We start from the raw sequence: 19,845 nt of genomic DNA, 5'->3' as shown, positions 1-19,845 counted from the left end.
TCAAATAACTGAATAGAGTTGTTAGTATCAAATTTGAAAAAAATTGCATTGACCAATGAACCAAAATGCAAAAATTTTGAGCATAAATTAACCCCTAGAGCAGCTTCTCTACAAATTCAATATTTTAAAAAACGTGCACATTGAACAGAAGTAAAGAAAATTTGGGCATATGTTAACCCCTACCGCAATATTTTTCAATGATCAGACAATCAAGCAATTTTTGTTGCTCAAGAATCGATAAGTTTTAAGCGAAGACAATATTGTAAAAGACATCAGAAAAATAAGGCATCTTAAAAAAAGGAGTGTTTAAACACATCCTGGCTTCGCACAGCTTCAACTGCAGAATTGAATTTATCTAAGACAACACATACCCTTTCTCTGTGTGTTGAAATGAATTCTTGACGCGTTGATTGGCTCCAAACCCAAATTAGATTGAAAGCTGCAGGACAGTATCGTTTTGTTGTCGGAAAAACGTGTTCCAGATGCAGGCTAGTTGTTGGAGTTGGTTGAGTCTGAAAGTCGAAAGCGGTCCGCAGGATTATTATTTAGAAAATGAAAATTTGCGAGCGGAAAAACCTGAAATTTTATCGGAGCGAAATCTAGTTTGCCGACTGCTTAAGATTATGAATACTAACAAAACTTGAAAGATGTTCTCCAATGCACCACAAAAGAAAACGCCGATGAGACCCCATAAATGGAATGCGCCGCAAGGTAAAAACCGTAAATTGCGGTTATAAATTTCTCTTCCGTCGCGATACAGACTTATCTGAGATTGATAACGGCTATAAAAAGCCCACAAATCGGCAAATTACCATCCTAAGCTCTTTCACAAAAAACAAAATTTAAACTTAAAACTAAATACACTACAAATGTCTGGTTATCTGTTTGAATACCAAACCTCTACGCGCTTTGTGAGAATTTGGAGAGAAGATAACACGGAGGGCGCAACAATTGAAATATCGCTTTATAAATATTCGAACGGTGAAAGATTTTTGTACCAAAATCTTACATTACCTGAAGAACATTTCAGGTCCCTAATAAACACGGTGATGATGGACACTGACCTTATCAGAGTTATCACTGAGGGCAAAATCAATGCAGATGGACGTCTCGTGATACATATTGAGGCGTGCGAAAGAATGCGGCTTGATTCAAAGAATTGCGAGGTGATACGAGACATCAAAGGTAGTACCGCACTTTATAATTTCAGCAATATGTGATATTAGTCGAAGAGTTGAATTTTAATTAAGATCCTAATTCACCTAATCCTATACAGAAAACGATTAAAACAGCTTTCGTGAGTTTAATTATGTTTCTATTTAGATAACGATAAAGTCTACTACCGACTTTCAATGAAGTATTTCGACCCCGATGACCTGATGCTATCAGTTTTCTTCCAAATCAAGAAATTTGAGAACAAAGGCGAAATGTGGGAGTTGAAATATGTGGCTTTGGGACTTCGAGAATTTACAGCCCTTCTAAGATACAATAAAGAAGGTCATCGAGCAACTCTCAAAAGAGAAAAGCCAATCGCTGTAGTTAAGCCGAGAAAGCAAAAGATCATTAAAGTGAGAGCAGCGCCTGAAGATGACGACGTTATTGTCTTACCGTCTGACGAAGAAAATTATTGATGAAACTTCTGATAAACTCGATGATAATTTGCGCATAAATATTCCCTATACCATGAAAATGCTTTCTTATACCAATTTCGAACCAGTTCGTTAATATAATTTTCTAAAGATATTGCTATTCAAAGACAAGTAAGCTAAAGCATTACACAACACAAAGCTCAGACAAAATTGTTTAACTTACTTGAAGTTCAAATTAAGGAACCGCTTTTTGATTGTAGATAAAAAGCTAAACGTTGCAAAGAGAAAACGAAAAAGTACACATACGGAGTTTACAGTATAATAAAATTGTTCAACAGAGGTTTGATATTCAAAGAAATTGAACAAAGTTGTATACCAAGCTAACTATTCTGTTTGGCAAATGTCAATGGTAAAGATAAAGTGTGAACGGTTTGAACTAACCTTGTGAGAGAACCTGAATAAAAGCATTTATAAAACATAAAAATCATGATCCTATGGCCCAGGTGGTTAGGCAGCATCTAAAATACAAAAAATAGTTGTTAGAAATATATAGAAAGTGGTTTCGAGGCTACTAGAGGGAGGGATCCTTTTTCTGTGCGGTAGACCCCCTCATTTTCCACTCCTACCAGTATACCTCAGAACTCAGAATATTGACCTTTAAAGCTTTAAGATTAATCCTGAATTTTATATTTTTAGGAGCTATGAAAGTTTTCAAGAATTTGCGAACATCATTCTGTAATTTTTGAGACGCTTAGAAGCGGAAAAAGTAAAGAGATTTCATAAAAGACAAAATTTTGACTAGAGGTTAACCCAAACAAAGAACAACTGACTAACGCTCAATTCGAACACAAATTTTTGTTTCAAGTTTTTATAAGAAAATGTAAAGAAAATTTTTGCACGCATTGTATAAAGAGCATTACAGGAGTATAAGAGTATTACAATTAGACGGCTGTTTAAGTGTAGTCCAAATCCAAGAAAAAATAAAAGTTACAAAAACTTGAGTCTATCACACACACTTCAAAGAAACAACCATCACCACTGCTACTAACAACAGACTACATAATAATGACCTCCATAGTTCATATAGATCTTGGTTTTTTGAGAAGTCTTCATAATGTACACTTTTGTAGGTTTATGTCTTGACAATTGGTAATTTCACTGAAGTGGTAGCGAATTTTTATAATTTTTCATAAATAATTTTTTTTGCGTTTTGGCTCAATGACGTCATACTTAGCTTCTACTAGTTTTACAGACAAAATTTTTATTAATTTCCTCTAATACACAAGATTAAAAAGTAAATGGTGAAGAGGCAATGTACATAAGGGTTATTAGTTGGATTTTGTCAAAACGACATTTCTTTTTAAAGACCAGCATAACCTGAAGTTTAAGCTGATTGCGATAAGTTATCTATTTTCTGCAAGCAAACAGACGTTGTGCAGCCTTTTTGTGGAGTGCAGAAAGAAAAAGTTAGTCTTCAATAAATTGAATTTAGGAAAATTAAAAGTACTACTAACCTTGCTGTAATATCATTGAGTAATGATATTATGGCTTAATGTCCAGCTTAACCAGAGCTTTAGCATATTTCAAAAAAAATCACTCATTTTTTTTCAAATCTGTTTTCTTTAATTTCTCTATTTTTCTGCTAGTTTATAAATTTGGTGCACCCTATTTTGTGTGCTGTAGCAAAAACAGTCTGGAAAAATGTAAATAAAAAAATTTAAAGGTGAATGTGAAATTTATATTTTGTTCGGTCTTAAAACGACTGATTTTGCAGGAAGAGGTGGAGTTTGAGGTTAAAATGTCAGTTTGACGTCAAATGACCTTGACGTTGCTCACAGTTCATAAAAAAGTTGCGCAATTAAAACTTCTTTCTAAAAAACTGTTAGAGCTATATGTATAGTTAGAGACAACTTGAAAAAAAACTAAACTGATTTTTTTTTCATTTTCTGAAAAAATTTGTCATGTTTTGGCACTTTTTTTCAATTAAAGGACGCACTATTTTTTTCCAAAGAGTCAATTGGCGAATTTTAGCAAACTAATTAAAGAAAACGATGAAAATTGGTTGCCTCTTATGGTATAAATTACATTCAGTATATCATCTTTTATCTTGATCGCTTTTTTTGCAACAATGGTTCATGTCATTTTTTTTCGTGAACTACATTGGAGCTTAATGTGCCACATAAAACTGGCACGAGTCCTCTTGTTTAAAGGTAGTTTGTGATGCTCTAAGCTCGGGTACTAAAGCGCAATGAACAGCAGTCGCCTAAACTTCGATGCACAGCAGCCTGATCACTTGTGCTGAAAACTGCTGACCGTTGATTTATGTAGCTTGCGTTGAGCTTAAGGCGGCTGCGAAAAAATTGACCGAAAGTCAGTTTCGTCCGAAACGGCATCATGGGTATGACAGAATCCATTAGCCGTTTTTTATTTTTAAACGAGAGGCTGTGCTGAAACTTTATTGTTCACTATTTGACTAGTGTTTGCTTAAAATTATGAATTTCTGCAAGTCAACTTTCGTATCTTCAAGTGCGTCACAGCTGAAAGAGCGAGCTGCAAGAGTTGCAAATTTGCAGTGATATGACTTAAATGTCAAATGACTAGAATGCTGTCTATTCAGTATGCGCCAAGTTTTGCTAACTAGTTTATTAAATAAGTTTACTTGACTCAAGTTTCACAAGATCGAAACTTAATACGGAAAATCTGTACTTTTCTGGCAAAAAATTTCAATAGATATTCTCGCTTTTATTGAAGTAGTCACATAGAATCACACAAAAAAACAATTTGTCGACGACAAGAACTATTTCAAGCCGTCCGAATTTTAAAAATGTCATTTTTAAGCAATAGCTTTGTACTTTAGCTATATTCCCGCTGTTGGAAATAATATTGTGCTCTGTGATAATTCGGCTCTTTCAGCTTCTGTGCTGGTACAACTAGCTAGGACTATGAAACGCAGCGTTTGAGACAAAGTTACGGTGACATAAAACTTGGTTTGAACTATAGTAACTAAATATGTTTGACGGAATATTAACTAGTCATAAGAATTCTACTAGTATGGTAATAAATAGTTTTATGGTTAAGTATGAACTATCGCAGCTACCATTCTCTAAATCCAGGCACCTAAGACGTGGTCAAATGACAGTTGGTTTAGTGTTAAAGAGAGAAAGTTAATGAACAAATTCATGCTTAGAATTTGAGTTTTATGCTAAATGACGTTTGTAGTAAATCATGCTGCTGTGTGCTACTATTAAGCTACTTAAATTAGACCGATTACAGAAAACATGATGATGATCGTTTCAACGCACCTTCCTTTCCCTTTCGTATCCATTAGAATATCTCCCACCCCTCCCCCCGGCATCTCGTCTCTGCAGCAATGGTATTGGTAAACAAGTTCACATAGACGTACCATGGTGGTGAGTGGATTTAAATGTTGCAAGAATCTTGCGATTTTTTCAACACTTGCAAGAATTTTGCAAGGTTTTTGGAATCATGGCGAGCCTAACAATTGATCTTATATTCCAACGGTAAGATGACAATGTACCCAGGGTGTACCAAATTATACCATTTTAAAAACCAATTTGAAACTGGAAACAACCTTAACTGGCAACAGCCCATTTTTTGACAAATATGCCAAAAAATTTAGAAATCTGGCGTAGTTTGATTTTCTTTTTTCAAGTTGGTCTGAATCATTTAATTATACTTATCTACTTGAAAACAAGTTCAGAAATGCAAACAAAAAAATTAAATTGCATTGTTGATGCGTTAGAAAGTTGTCCTTTTGTAGCTCTTATAAATCGGGAAAGTGGAATTTAATTGCAAGCTTTTATTGTTGTGCTTATTTTTATCCAGATCTGGTAAACTTCAAGCCATTTTCCTTAGTAACAATAATTTCGAAATGAGCTCACGTACTGCGCTTTGGTTAGACTGACCATCAATAGTAAATTTATGGCAAATATATAGATTTTGTCTTTGGGGTTCGAAATTTCAAAGAGAGCATTATTATAAGCATTATTAGAAGGCTGGAGAAAACAACCTATTGTAAGTTGTGCATAAGATAAGCTTGACATAGCTTGACCAGAAACTTTACTTGTTCAACGTATACTTGGCTAGGGAAATGAAGCCTTGAGGAACAAGAAAGAACGTGAGAACGGGTTATAAGAGATGCCAAAAATCGAGAGCTTATGATCAGTTGGTGTAAATGGGTAGCACACTAGGCTTTCAAGTCAGAGATGCTGGTTTGAATCCAGTATTTGTCCACTTTCACAGTTGTTTCACATGTATAGACCCCCTAACAAGCGTTATGCACCGAGACGCTATTTTGAAGTATTCTCAAAAAGAAGCATTATGAAATGACAATCCAGATAATTGAAAAATGAGGTATGGATTTCTTCTAACATCTGTAGCCATTCGAGTAGTAGTTAAGTATTCCCCTTCATCGGTAATATTTCCAGTTGTTGTTTTCAGTCTCCCCTTAGGTATTGCGATTGCGAAGAAAAATAGCCTCAGAAAAAAAACAGATCTGACAATAATGCTCCCCTAGTCTATTAACTACGGCTATTTTCCACGATTTAAATCCAAATCTTGCAAGCTTCACTTGCAAGATTCTTGCCAGATCTTTCAAGGCAAACGTTGTAGTTGAACCAGAGCCTTTATAAGCAATCTTTTTCGGGCTGTTTTTTTAATACAATACCCAAGCTTAACGCCAGAGAAGATGATAGGTAGAGCAGGCTTAGTTCCAGCAAAATCTCCCATGTCAAAATGAGAGACTGATCAGGCCACTTTTATGCTTGACAGAGTAACTCCGTGGCAGAAATCTTCAGAGCGCTAGTGATCATCTCCGAATTGAAAAACTTGCAAGCAAGTTGTAAGAAATCAGCAATCTTGCAATTGAACGCAAACGGGTACCAAGTTGCTTGCAAAAACCTTGCAAGTTTTTCGATTCAATTGGAAGAGTCTTGCAAGATTATCGATTCAGTTGCAAGATTTTTGCAGGCTTTTCGATTCATCTTGCAGAATTACTTGCAAAATGAGTCGAAAAGCTTGCAAGATGTATCGAAAAATTTTGCGAGAATCTTGCAAGCTTTTTAATTGAAATGCTCGGGAAAGAGGCCACCAAAGAAAGGGTGCAGATTTTTGGAACAGTAAAATTGTCTTAGCCTTAGCATGAACCTTTTTAGCTTGTTCGAAGACTAGAGCTGATGCATTACTGAGCTCCGTAAGAAGCGCACCTGACTTAGCCGTTAAAGGAAAAACAAGACCCTAATTAGCTAAGGCTAATGCGCGAAGGGGTCAGAAACAAGGGTGGGGGTATCTCGCTGAAGAAAGAAACAGACAGACATATAAATGAACATCTAAAGGCACAGGAAAGGGGGCACAGAGAGCGCTGGGAGTTATAGTGCTGCAAAAATAAACAAACAAACATGTAGATAAACCTCTAAAAGCACAAGAATGGGCGCACAGACAAGAGTTGGCGGTTCGCGCGAATTACGAAACAAAGAATAACGAACGAGCATGCGAAATTCGAGCGAGCGCAAAACGGGCGAAACGAATGAGCGTGAAAACGATGGAACGAAAAACGATCGAGTGCAAAACCATCAAAACGAACGGGCGTGTAAACGAACTAGCGATAGGAGAGCGAGCGCAAATTGAACGGAACAAAAAACGAGCACGATGTCGCACAATCGAAAAAAAAGAGCGAAAGCAAAACGAGCGAAACTAAAACGAACGACCTTAAAAGCAAGCGAACGAACGATTTGGCACAGTTGGCATTTCTCAAAAGCACAAAAACACTTTGCCATAGGCAAAGAAATCTGAACAGAGCGCGAGAAGCGAAGAAACAAATGCCCAGAAGGCAACAAGAAAACTCCTGTCCCCGAAACGAAGACAGCGAGAGTGCGAGTGGGCGAGCAAGAGGAAGACACACACACACAAACACACACACAGAGCGAGAGAGTTAGAGAAAGTTAGACAGAACGAGAGAGAAAAGAATGAGAGAAGAAAAATTATAACTGTTCCTATTAAAAAAAAACCAACAGTAATCAAACATCTCACAATGTGCTATTAAACGGAGAATCAAGAGAGAGAGAGAGAGAGTGTGTGTGTGAGAGAGAGAGGGAGAGAGAGAGGAGAGAAAGACAGAGAGAGAGAGAGAGAGAGAGAGAGAGAGAATAAGTGAGTGTGTGTGAGAGAGAGATAGATAGAGTAATTGAGAGAGAGAGAGAAAGAGAGAGAGAGAGAGAGAGAAAGAGAACAGAGAGAGAGAGAGAGAGATCGAGAGAAGGAAAGAAAGAGAAAGAGAGAGAGAGAGAGAGAGAGAGAGAAAGCGCTAAAGATACGATCAAAGTCAAACGACTCTTTAATTTTGTATTGCTTTTATAAGCCTTCTCTTCGCTTATTTCTCTGTCTCTCTCTTTATATCTCATTTTCTATCTCTTTCTCTCTCTCGCTATCTTTCTGCTCTCTCTCTCTCTCTCTCTCTCTCTCTCTCTCTCTCCCTTTCTCTCAATGGACAGATTTTTTTTTGTTGGCTTCTGGGCAATTGTTTCTTCGCTCGTCTCGCTCTCCAGTCCTCTTTGCTTATGGCAAAGTCTTTTTGTGCTTTTAGGGATTGCTTGCTGGCCAAATTCGGTCGTTCCCTCGCTTTCACGGTCCTTTGTGTTTGTTTTGGTCGTTTTGCGCTCGCTGGCTTTTCATTTGTTCGTTTTCAGACTTGTTCGTTCTCGTTTCGCTTGTTTTGCGTTCGCTCACATTTTTTCGTTCGCTTTCACGCTCGTCTGTTTTCTTTTTGCTCGTTTTGCGCTTTCGTTTGTTTTCGTTTCGCTCGTTTTGCTCTTGTTCACTTTTCGTTGGTTCGCTTTCACGCTTGTGTGTTTTGATCCACTCATTTTGCCCTCGCTGGTTTATCGGTCGTTCGTTTTCACGCTCGCTCGTCCGCTCGATTTGCAATCGCTAGCTTTTCATTCTATCGTTTTTACGCTTGTTCGGTTCTGTTTCGTTCGTTTTGCGCTCGCTCGCTTTTTGCGTGCTCGCTCGTTTTTCTTCGTTTCTCTCGTATTTCGAAGGAACCCCACCACTTGTCTGTGCCCCTTTTCTTGTGCTTTTAGGTATTCAATTGTACGTTTCTCTGTTTGTTTGTTTGTGTTTGCTGCAGGATAACCCCAGCCCTCTCGGTGCTACATTTCTTGCGCATTTGGATGTTCATTTATATAATTGTCTGTTTCTCCCTTCTGCGCGATATTCCCCAGCCCTTTTTTGTGAACCCGTCGCGCATTAGTTTGTGCTAATTGGGGTCTTTGTTTTTTTTGGCGGATAGGTTAGATGCGCTCCCTTTGGAGTTCAGTAATGCAAGGGCTCTAGTCTTCAAAGAAGCTAAAGAGGCTCTTGCTAAGGCTAAGACAAGTTTACTGCTCCAAAAATCTGCACCCTTTCTGAAGTGGCCCCTTTCCCGAGCGTTTCGATTGAAAAGCTTGCAAGATTCGTGCACGCTTTTCGATTCATCTTGCAAGCTTTTCGATTAATCTTGCAAGATTCAGAAATATATCTTCGCAATCGCAGTAACTAAGGGCGAAAACAACAAGTGGAAAGATTACCGACGAAGGGGATTAATTAACTATTACTGGACTGGCTACAGTTGTTAGAGAATTCCATATCAAATTGTTCATTTATCTTAAAAGTCGTTTCATTATGAACGCAAAAATGCTTTGTTTTGAGAATACTTCAAAACAGAGTATTGGTATATAATGCTGACAAAATTTTTTTTGAAATTGCAAACCCTAAACCCAAAGTGCACATAATTAAATTAAATTCACTAATGATTATCATTCTAATCAAAGCGCAGTACGTTAGCTCTTTTCGTTAAGTATTATTACGTCGGGAAAGAGCTTGAAATTTTTGTAGGTCATTTTTGCGTTTTACCAGATCTGGATAAAAATAAGCACAACAATAAATGCTTGAAATTAAATTCCACCTTCCCGATTTAAGGGGCTACTAAAAAGAAAACTTTCTAAAGCATCAAAACCTCAATGATTTGTTTGGTTTGCATTTCTGAACTTGTTTTGAAGTGAATAGGGCTGGGAATAACCGACATTTATCAAAAAGATTAACGAACTGATTCAGACCAACTTAAAAAAAAGAAAAAAAACTTGTTGCTTTAGATTTCTTAATTTTTGTTGTGCATTTTTATTAAAAAAAACTATTTTTTATAAAAAAAAGACTTAACCATCATCCAAAGCTGTTTCCAATTGACAACCCAAACGTACCGGCCAACTTTTGACAATTTGATTAAATGGCGAACCAAAAAATGCAAAAATGTGTTTCAAACTCAAACTCAATCTATATATTTTTAATAAAACAGTGCTGAAATCACCAAAACACTAACTTCTCGCTGCAATCTCTACGCAAACTTATTTTTACAGCAAGTAAAGCCAAAATTGTTTTAAAAAATAGAATTCTTTGGAAATTAAAACAGAAGCAAACAGATGAAAGCAGAATAAAACTTTCAATATTTTTCATACAAGATCAGCCGAATCACAGACAACAATCCCACTTAAGTTAGCCTCTGAATTGTCGTAAATTCTTCATCATCAGTTAGCAAATGAAACCTTTGAAAGATAGCATTAAATTATTACCTGTCACTAACAGTTGGAAATCTGGCTAAGACCTAAAAAGTCACTCAATCTGGACGTAAATAAGCATGGCCAAAATTAATTTGCCAAACTAAGCTCATTAACAAAAAAACTTCGCACTGAAACGCACTTGACATCTGGCTTAATGGTTGTGTTATACTCTATTACTTTTGCGCAAGTCAATCGAGTCGCGAATGCTTTCTGAACTAGTTAGCCAAGGCAATTGCGCCGCGTTTGCCAAGTATCATTAGGTTATTTGAATTCTCAATTCGTGAAATGGGTAATCGTGGCGCGAATGGCTCCATACCAATTATGCAAGCGTATTTGAAAAGCGATTTATTAATGTTAAATTAGAACAGAATCTTAGCAGTGCAAATGGGAGAATGAGAACTGAAAATAAGCAAATTGAAATCAAAAAGGAAGTAACATTATTTCACAAGTTAATCGCATAACAGGAAATGCTCAAGAAATGTTTACAAGCGTGATCAGACAGTTTCCCGTCTATGATATGAACAACCATTAGAATAAGTAGGATGAACTGAAATAAGAACTAAATTGAAGCACCTGTCCTTCAAATGACAAACATAAATTAGAATACGGTGATGGATATTCTGAGGGTAATATCCATCCCGTATGACATTTCCCCCTGTTGGAGAAGAAAATTAGCAGATAAAATCAGAAAATTAGTACCTATTCACCTGTTAAACACATAGTAAAATATTAGATAATAAATAGACATAAAGTTCAAAGAGTTTTGAGTTTAATCCGACTCAGAGTGTGCCTCCGCTTCTAAAACTGTCATTTCTCTAGGTAGATTTGGGTTAGGATCGATGGAACATCGATCCTAACACATCGATCCTCTCATTAGGATTCCATGGCGACACCTCCCCAAGAAATGTTGTGTCTGAGATAGGTATCTCAGCTGAATAACCTTCCGTGCTCAGTATATTCTCTACGATTGATAATGATGTTGTTGACTATCTCCGTTTCCTTAGTAATCGTTTGCTTCTTTTGAGCAGAGATGTTTCCGAATCTGATGTATCGCTCAGTGTAAATTTTCGCTTCTCTTTGCGCAGAATAGGTGTTAGTTATTTTGATGAAGCCACTTGTGGTGCGGATGGTCCAGCTGTAATAGGTTGGGTAGGCGGTGCGGCAAGTGGTACAGGCGGACTGAAATGGAGGATTTAAGTTAAGTCCTGTCTATTAATAAAAGGATAATCGTGTGTTGGATTACGTTTGGGAATTCGCATTCTGAGTGCGCGTGCAACGTTGCTTGAGGTCGATATACAAGATCTTCCTGACGAGATGACAGTGGCATCATCCGATTGTCGTTTATTTCGCTTGATCTTTTTGCTATCCAGGTTTTTGCAGACTAAATACTTTCGATGATTTGTATTTTTCTGCTCGAGTGTTTTCTCATGAATTTTCGTAGGCCTTTGTTCGATGCACTGTCCCAACTCAGTATCTCGTTCATTCCTTGTTGCGAATTTTGCAATATCGGAATTTCTGACTCGAAATTCCGGTCTATTCGGCTCTTTAACTATGCTTGTTTTTGGACTTATCTTACCAACTGTGCTGCCTGGGGCAAGAACTTCGTACAACCCATCCATGTTCTTTTTCTGTTTTTGACCTGCGTGGACTTTTTTGTGCGATTTTGACGTGAACACTCCGTTCGCTACGTGGGATTGGTCTCGCTATTCCTTCCGACCACATGAGCCGCGATTCGCCGTCCTTCGTTTTTTGCAGTTACTCGTGGGCTCAACTGTTCGCTGCACAAATCACTTTCTCTAATTCTGTGTCAGAACACAAGGCCGTGTCTGCTCATTGTTCTTCTGTCAAGTATGACCTGCCCGGAATTGTATCTTCATCTAAATAATGTTTAATTATTTTATTTTAGTTTAAGTTTTTATTATTTGATTTCTTGGTGATGTTTGAAATTGGTGTGTTGAAATTTTCTACCAAAACGTGCTTCGAATGGTGTAATGTAGATTATTTTTTGTTTTGAAATTCTTAACCAATTATTGATTGCGTATAGTGATTGTTCAAAATTAAATTTTTTATTTAAATGTGTTTTCATACATGACAATTGACGTTTAATTGTTTGGATAAGACGTTTTACTAGGCCTATAGCTCTATGATCATTTGCAGGTGCATATATAGGTGTAATTTTTTTTCTGTACAGAATGATTCAAATTTTTTACCCGTAAAACATCTTCGTTAATTATTGGCCCAACAAAATCTATTTGGATTTCGTCATTCGGTTCAATACATTTTGACAAAGGTGACCATTTGCAATGCAGAATCACTGATTTTTGATTCTTAACAATTTCCGTGCAGGCTTTGCACTCGCTTGTTTTTGCCAGTATATCTCGGTGGATATATGGCCACCAAATATTGTAAGCTAGAGACAGCATAGCAAAACTCCCTGGATGTGTGGAGTGGATGTCTTCTAACGCTGCATCCTTGATTGCCTTGGGGATAGCAATCCGTTCATCGAAACAAATGCACCCATGTTTGACACTAAGATCCCGCCATTAGGAGAAGATGTATGGACTGATCTCTTAACCTGTCTGGGTCTCGGAGGACACAATTGCGTCTTTTCCAGTGAGGATTGCTAGCAACTTCATACTGCAAAACTTTATTTTGGGTATCCGTGAAGCGTAAGTCTTCCGCTGCATCAACATTGCCAGACGGAGTTGTTTCAGTGTTCGAAGAATTATTTGTAGTCGTTGTGGAAGGAGAATTGTCCGAGAAGATGACTCGGGCCTTCGTTGGAGTAGATTTATTGGTCTTTGCTCGTGGCATTTTAGCAATTGATTTGATTGAGTTATTTTGATGGGAATGGATTCTGAGTGAATTTTGGTCAAAAAGCGAGTTATTTTCTGTGGGCTGTATTTAAACTCATCAGCAGTGCAAATGGAAGAATGAGAATTGAAAATAAGCAAATTGAAATCAAAAAGGAAGTAACATTATTTCACAAGTTAATCGCATAACAGGAAATGCTCAAGAAATGTTTACAAGCGTGATCAGACAGTTTCCCGTCTATGATATGAACAACCATTAGAATAAGTAGGATGAACTGAAATAAGAACTAAATTGAAGCACCTGTCCTTCAAATGACAAACATAAATTAGAATACGGTGATGGATATTCTGAGGGTAATATCCATCCCGTATGACATTTCCCCCTGTTGGAGAAGAAAATTAGCAGATAAAATCAGAAAATTAGTACCTATTCACCTGTTAAACACATAGTAAAATATTAGATAATAAATAGACATAAAGTTCAAAGAGTTTTGAGTTTAATCCGACTCAGAGTGTGCCTCCGCTTCTAAAACTGTCATTTCTCTAGGTAGATTTGGGTTAGGATCGATGGAACATCTCTCATTAGGATTCCATCGCGACACCTCCCCAAGAAATGTTGTGTCTGAGATAGGTATCTCAGCTGAATAACCTTCCGTGCTCAGTGTATTCTCTACGATTGATAATGATGTTGTTGACTTTCTCTGTTTGTTTAGTAATCGTTTGCTTCTTTTGAGCAGAGATGTTTCCGAATCTGATGTTTCGCTCAGTGTAAATTTTCGCTTCTCTTTGCGCAGAATAGGTGTTAGTTATTTTGATGAAGCCACTTGTGGTGCGGATGGTCCAGCTGTAATAGGTTGGGTAGGCGGTGCGGCAAGTGGTACAGGTGGACTGAAATGGAGGATTTAAGTTAAGTCCTGTCTATTAATAAAAGGATAATCGTGTGTTGGATTACGTTTGGGAATTCGCATTCTGAGTGCGCGTGCAACGTTGCTTGAGGTCGATATACAAGATCTTCCTGACGAGATGACAGTGGCATCATCCGATTGTCGTTTATTTCGCTTGATCTTTTTGCTATCCAGGTTTTTGCAGACTAAATACTTTCGATGATTTGTATTTTTCTGCTCGAGTGTTTTCTCATGAATTTTCGTAGGCCTTTGTTCGATGCACTGTCCCAACTCAGTATCTCGTTCATTCCTTGTTGCGAATTTTGCAATATCGGAATTTCTGACTCGAAATTCCGGTCTATTCGGCTCTTTAACTATGCTTGTTTTTGGACTTATCTTACCAACTGTGCTGCCGGGGGCAAGAACTTCGTACAACCCATCCATGTTCTTTTTCTGTTTTTGACCTGCGTGGACTTTTTTGTGCGATTTTGACGTGAACACTCCGTTCGCTACGTGGGATTGGTCTCGCTATTCCTTCCGACCACATGAGCCGCGATTCGCCGTCCTTCGTTTTTTGCAGTTCCTCGTGGGCTCAACTGTTCGCTGCACAAATCACTTTCTCTAATTCTGTGTCAGAACACAAGGCCGTGTCTGCTCATTGTTCTTCTGTCAAGTATGACCTGCCCGGAATTGTATCTTCATCTAAATAATGTTTAATTATTTTATTTTAGTTTAAGTTTTTATTATTTGATTTCTTGGTGATGTTTGAAATTGGTGTGTTGAAATTTTCTACCAAAACGTGCTTCGAATGGTGTAATGTAGATTATTTTTTGTTTTGAAATTCTTAACCAATTATTGATTGCGTATAGTGATTGTTCAAAATTAAATTTTTTATTTAAATGTGTTTTCATACATGACAATTGACGTTTAATTGTTTGGATAAGACGTTTTACTAGGCCTATAGCTCTATGATCATTTGCAGGTGCATATATAGGTGTAATATTTTTTCTGTACAGAATGATTCAAATTTTTTACCCGTAAAACATCTTCGTTAATTATTGGCCCAACAAAATCTATTTGGATTTCGTCATTCGGTTCAATACATTTTGACAAAGGTGACCATTTGCAATGCAGAATCACTGATTTTAGATTCTTACCAATTTCCGTGCAGGCTTTGCACTCGCTTGTTTTTCCCAGTATATCTCGGTGGATATATGGCCACCAAATATTGTAAGCTAGAGACAGCATAGCAAAACTTCCTGGATGTGTGGAGTGGATGTCTCCTAACGCTGCATCCTTGATTGCCTTGGGGATAGCAATCCGTTCATCGAAACAAATGCACCCATGTTTGACACTAAGATCCCGCCAGTAGGAGAAGATGTATGGACTGATCTCTTAACCTGTCTGGGTCTCGGAGGACACAATTGCGTCTTTTCCAGTGAGGATTGCTAGCAACTTCATACTGCAAAACTTTATTTTGGGTATCCGTGAAGCGTAAGTCTTCCGCTGCATCAACATTGCTAGACGGAGTTGTTTCAGTGTTTGAAGAATTATTTGTAGTCGTTGTGGAAGGAGAATTGTCCGAGAAGATGACTCGGGCCTTCGTTGGAGTAGATTTATTGGTCTTTGCTCGTGGCATTTTAGCAACTGATTTGATTGAGTTATTTTGATGGGAATGGATTCTGAGTGAATTTTGGTCAAAAAGCGAGTTGTTTTCTATGGGCTGTATTTAAACTCAGGAATGTGTAATTTCGCGCTCAATTTGAGGTATTTGTGTTGATTACTTGATTTGATACCAATAATGGGCTTTATTGGGTATAACTGTTCAGATTGTTCACATTCTTTATTGTCTGACTTTTGCAGTGCTTTTGCAGCAAATTTGTTAACGGAATGTGATTTATTCACTGTTGGATTATTTGGTACAATTTGTGGTTCTAAAATTTTAGAAGGCATTTGCGATGCAAATGGTGTATTTAAATACGGATTAACGGTTGAAATTGTAGGTGCTAAATGTGGCGCGAATGGTAACAATTTTCTACAATGTAGTGATTGTAATGCAACTGGTTTAGTGTGAAATTGCGAATTGTTGCGTATTAATGTAGGTATTTGTGATGCGATTGACCGATTTGAATGATATGAGGGTGTATGTAAATTTAATATGCTATTAACTTTTGTGTAATGTTCTTTTCTAATTAGGTACTTCACTGAATCACGAATTTTGGATATTGTTGCTACTACGAAATGCTCGTCATATGTGGAAACTTTTTTTAGTTTTTGCAAAAGGATTTCTGGATATATAATCCACCAGGCCCATTTTTGCTCCAGGCATATGCTCGATTGTTAAATTGTATGGAAGTAATCGGTCAATCCATCTAGAAATTCAGCTATTGTAGGATTTATTTGACCTGTGTTCTTTTAGTATGGATAAAAATGCGCGATGATCTGTTATGACAGTGAATTTTTTCCCATACAATTAACATTTAAAATAATCGATTGACCAAACTATTCCCATTAACTCTAATTCGTTAACACTGTAACGTTCTTCTGTTGTATTTACAAATCTTGACGCGAATGCTATAGGTTTTCAACCGTCGGGGGTGTTTTGTTCAAGCGCAGCTCCCAAACCAGAACGCGAAGCGTCACAATTTAATCTGACGTCTAGTTTCGGATTATAGTGGCTGTTCTCAGTGCTCGCGGCAATTTTGTTCTTTATTAAATTAAAGTGTTTGGTATGTTCTTCAGTCCAAACGAATTTTGTATATTTTGAGAAAAGTGGTTCAAGTGGGTGACAGAGTTGTTCTAGGTGTGGTAAGAATTTGCCAATATAATGTACTGACCCGAAGAAAGATCGCAAACGTTTTAATGTTGATGGTGGTGGTATTGTTAATATAGCTGCAGTTTTAATTTCATTTGGTGATATGCCAGTTTGAGTAAATTTTTAACCCAGCCAATCAATTTCTGTGTATGCAAAATTTTGAAGACTAATTTTCAAATTATCTTCGTCTAACTTTTTGAGGCCTTTTGTGACATAAGCCAGATGATCAGATTCAGAACCTGTGCTAACAATTATGATGTCATCTAAAAATCAATAGGCATTTTGTAGACCTATCAGTTTATAGTCCATGGCTTTTTGAAGTTCTGCCGGCATGCCAGTCAGTCAAATGGTATTGATATTACAGTGTTTTGCATTAAATTTGTGTTATTGTAATTGACTATAAGCATATTTGAGATCTAGTGCTGAAAAATATGCTTGTTGGCCGTTTTAGTGTTTATGAGGTGTTGTGAGATTGTATCTATTAATATGTCGATGTTTGGCTTTTGATATTTTTTTTATATATGGCTTTATGTAAGTATGGCTTTATGTATGGCGTTAAGTATGGCTTTATTTCAAGTCCTCCCAAATTCAAAAGAGAAGTCCAAGAATATCCTTTTGATTTAGCTAAGAAGAATTTTATTTACAAATCGTACCCATATGGATGGAAAGTGTTTGAGGGAAATCAAATTCAAGCCCCATTAGGGAATTACTAAGCTTGGTGAAACCAAGTTTAGTGAAATTCATTATTTTTTATTATTATTATTATACTTTAGAGTCTAATTCTAATTTTATAGATTGATCTTTCTTTACTGTAATTACGATTGGAGATATGAAATGTTCATCCGAGCAGCTAGGAAATTTTTCAATATGACCTTCATTTTGTCAACAATCTAATTCCGCCGTGACCCTAGGTTGTAAGTTAATGAGAACGCGTCGAACTTTTTGATGCATTGTTGTAAACTTTTCATGAAATTTGGATTTCGCTACATGTGTATCTGAAAGGCCAATTCTTGAGACTAGATGGGGAAATTGAGCCGCCATTGTGTCTTTAGTTTTACATGTGGAATTATTAATATTACTAACACATTTAACGCTTTCGGGTTGTTGTTGGACAATTGCGAGGCCAAGACTAGTGAGCAGGTCTCTTCCGATGATGATTTTATGTCCGTCTTCCACCACTGTTAGATGGGCTTTTTTGCATGTCCAGTTATTGTATATCACCATTTTTGAGAGTTGTCCAAGCACTTTGATAGTTTCGTTTGAAAAAGTTTTTAAGTCCCTGTTTTGCTTTGTACTGATCCATTTTGCAAATGGAGTAGTTCGGAGTGTTCTTTTTGCTAGCGTTTTAGTGATGAGACTAACTACACTTCCAGAATCAATCATTGCGTTTGCTTGTACCTTCCCAAACTGTATTTTAGCAATTAAATCACAAGTGATGGGAGCCACGTAATCATCTGAATCACTATCGTAGTTGGAGTCATAGACTTGATCATATAATTGTTGATAGCTAGTTATATAGTTGACGGATTTTTCATCATCACTTTTTTCAGCCGTTTTGTTGATTTGATTGACATTTGTTTGCGGAAGTTTAGTTGATTGTCCGTGTGGTTTTTTCGGTTTTCTGCATTTTTTCGCAAACTGTCCGGTTATACCACAGTTATTGCACTTTTTTCTATTCGCGGAGCATATTTGACGGTGGTTGTAGCTCCACCATTGGCCACAATTGGCACAAATGCTAGTGTACTGGTAGTTTTGGTGTACAGATGGGTACCGAGTGAAATCTTTACGAGTTGGTTGGTAAATCGCGTTGCGATTGCGGGTTTGGAAAATGTTGACAGCGTTACCGAATTGGTGGCTATATTCAAATTTTGATATATTTTCTGCTGGTTTTGTGCCCCCATTTCCATTTGTATTGCGTTCTCGAGTGCCTTTGTAGGTGTAACGGTTTTTTTCAACAATTCTTTTCGAGTATCATGGTGCAACATGTTAAGTACAAATGTGTCTCTGATGAGAGTAGTTTCCTCTCCCCCGAGACTGCAGTTTCCTGCTGTTCATTTAAGCGACCGTAAAAATTTTCAACGGATTCGCCCTTTTATTGGTTACAAGACCAGAATACAAAACGATCATACGTGATATTCCTAACTTTAGTGAAGGAATCATCCATCGCCTGCCAAAGTTTCTTAAATGGTTCTTTCTCGATTTGAAAGTGGGGGTGTTTACTTTTAAAGATATGAAGTCCTGCTTAAGTAAAGTAGTGATGCAGATTTCTGCTCGCAAATTCCCCAAGGTTTATCCCCGCACAAAATGCCAATTTCATCGATCTTTTTACATCGATTTTGCCAATTTACATTTAATTGCTGATTGCGAACTTTTCGGTCACTTTTCTGTTGCTTATGTATGATTCTCCACAGGCTCCTTGTATGTCGGTTTGGGCGGGTATGTTACTGTAGATGATGGTCCATTCAACAGGAGTTCAAATTGAATCCCTTCTTTCGCCAACAATGCCAACGTCCATTGTTGCGTCCCTTTGTCCCACGAAAGTGTTGGAGTGACGGTTAGTTTCTCACAGAATGCGGCGACGTGAAGGGGCGTCTTTCTAGACTCAGCTGCTGACTGCGCCATGTTATACTCGATTACTTTTGCACAAGTCAATCGAGTCGCGAATGCTTTCTGAACTAGTTAGCCAAGGCTATTGCGCCGCGTTTGCCAAGTACCTTTAGGTTATCTGAATTCTCAATTCGTGAAACGCGTATTCGCGGCGCAAATGACTCACTACCAATTGAGCAAGCGTATTTGAAAAGCGACTTACTAGTGTTAAATTAGAACTGAATCTTATCAGTGCAAATGGGAGAATGAGAATTAAAGTTAAGCAAATTGAAATCAAAAAGGAAGTAGCATTATTTCACAAGCTAACACATAACAGGAAATGCTGAAGAAGTGTTTACCAGCGTGATCAGACAGTTTCCTGTCTAAGATATGAACAAACATTAGAATAAGTAGGATGAACTGAAATAAGAACTAAATTGAAGCACCTGTCCTTCAAATGACAAACATGAACTAGAATACGGTGATGGATATTCTGAGGATAATATCCATCCCATATGACAGGTTGTTCAAACATTTTTTACGCCG

The 19,845-nt window shown here is 37.3% G+C and overlaps 1 protein-coding gene across 1 annotated transcript; it reads left to right on the top strand.

Annotated features, from left to right (window-relative positions):
- Window positions 1-835: 835 nt before the first annotated feature.
- LOC142336786 (uncharacterized) lies at window positions 836-1,783 on the top strand. The gene is made up of 2 exons (XM_075385704.1): window positions 836-1,185; window positions 1,324-1,783. Exons 1-2 carry the CDS (start codon window positions 870-872, stop codon window positions 1,629-1,631), a joined length of 624 nt encoding a protein of 207 aa, XP_075241819.1. The 5' UTR covers window positions 836-869; the 3' UTR covers window positions 1,632-1,783.
- The last annotated feature ends 18,062 nt before the right edge of the window (window positions 1,784-19,845 follow it).

Source organism: Convolutriloba macropyga, chromosome 3 (assembly GCF_964194025.1).
Source record: "Convolutriloba macropyga chromosome 3, txConMacr16.3, whole genome shotgun sequence".
Classification (NCBI taxonomy): Eukaryota; Metazoa; Xenacoelomorpha; order Acoela; family Convolutidae; genus Convolutriloba; species Convolutriloba macropyga.
This window is presented reverse-complemented; position numbering and strand designations above follow the sequence as displayed.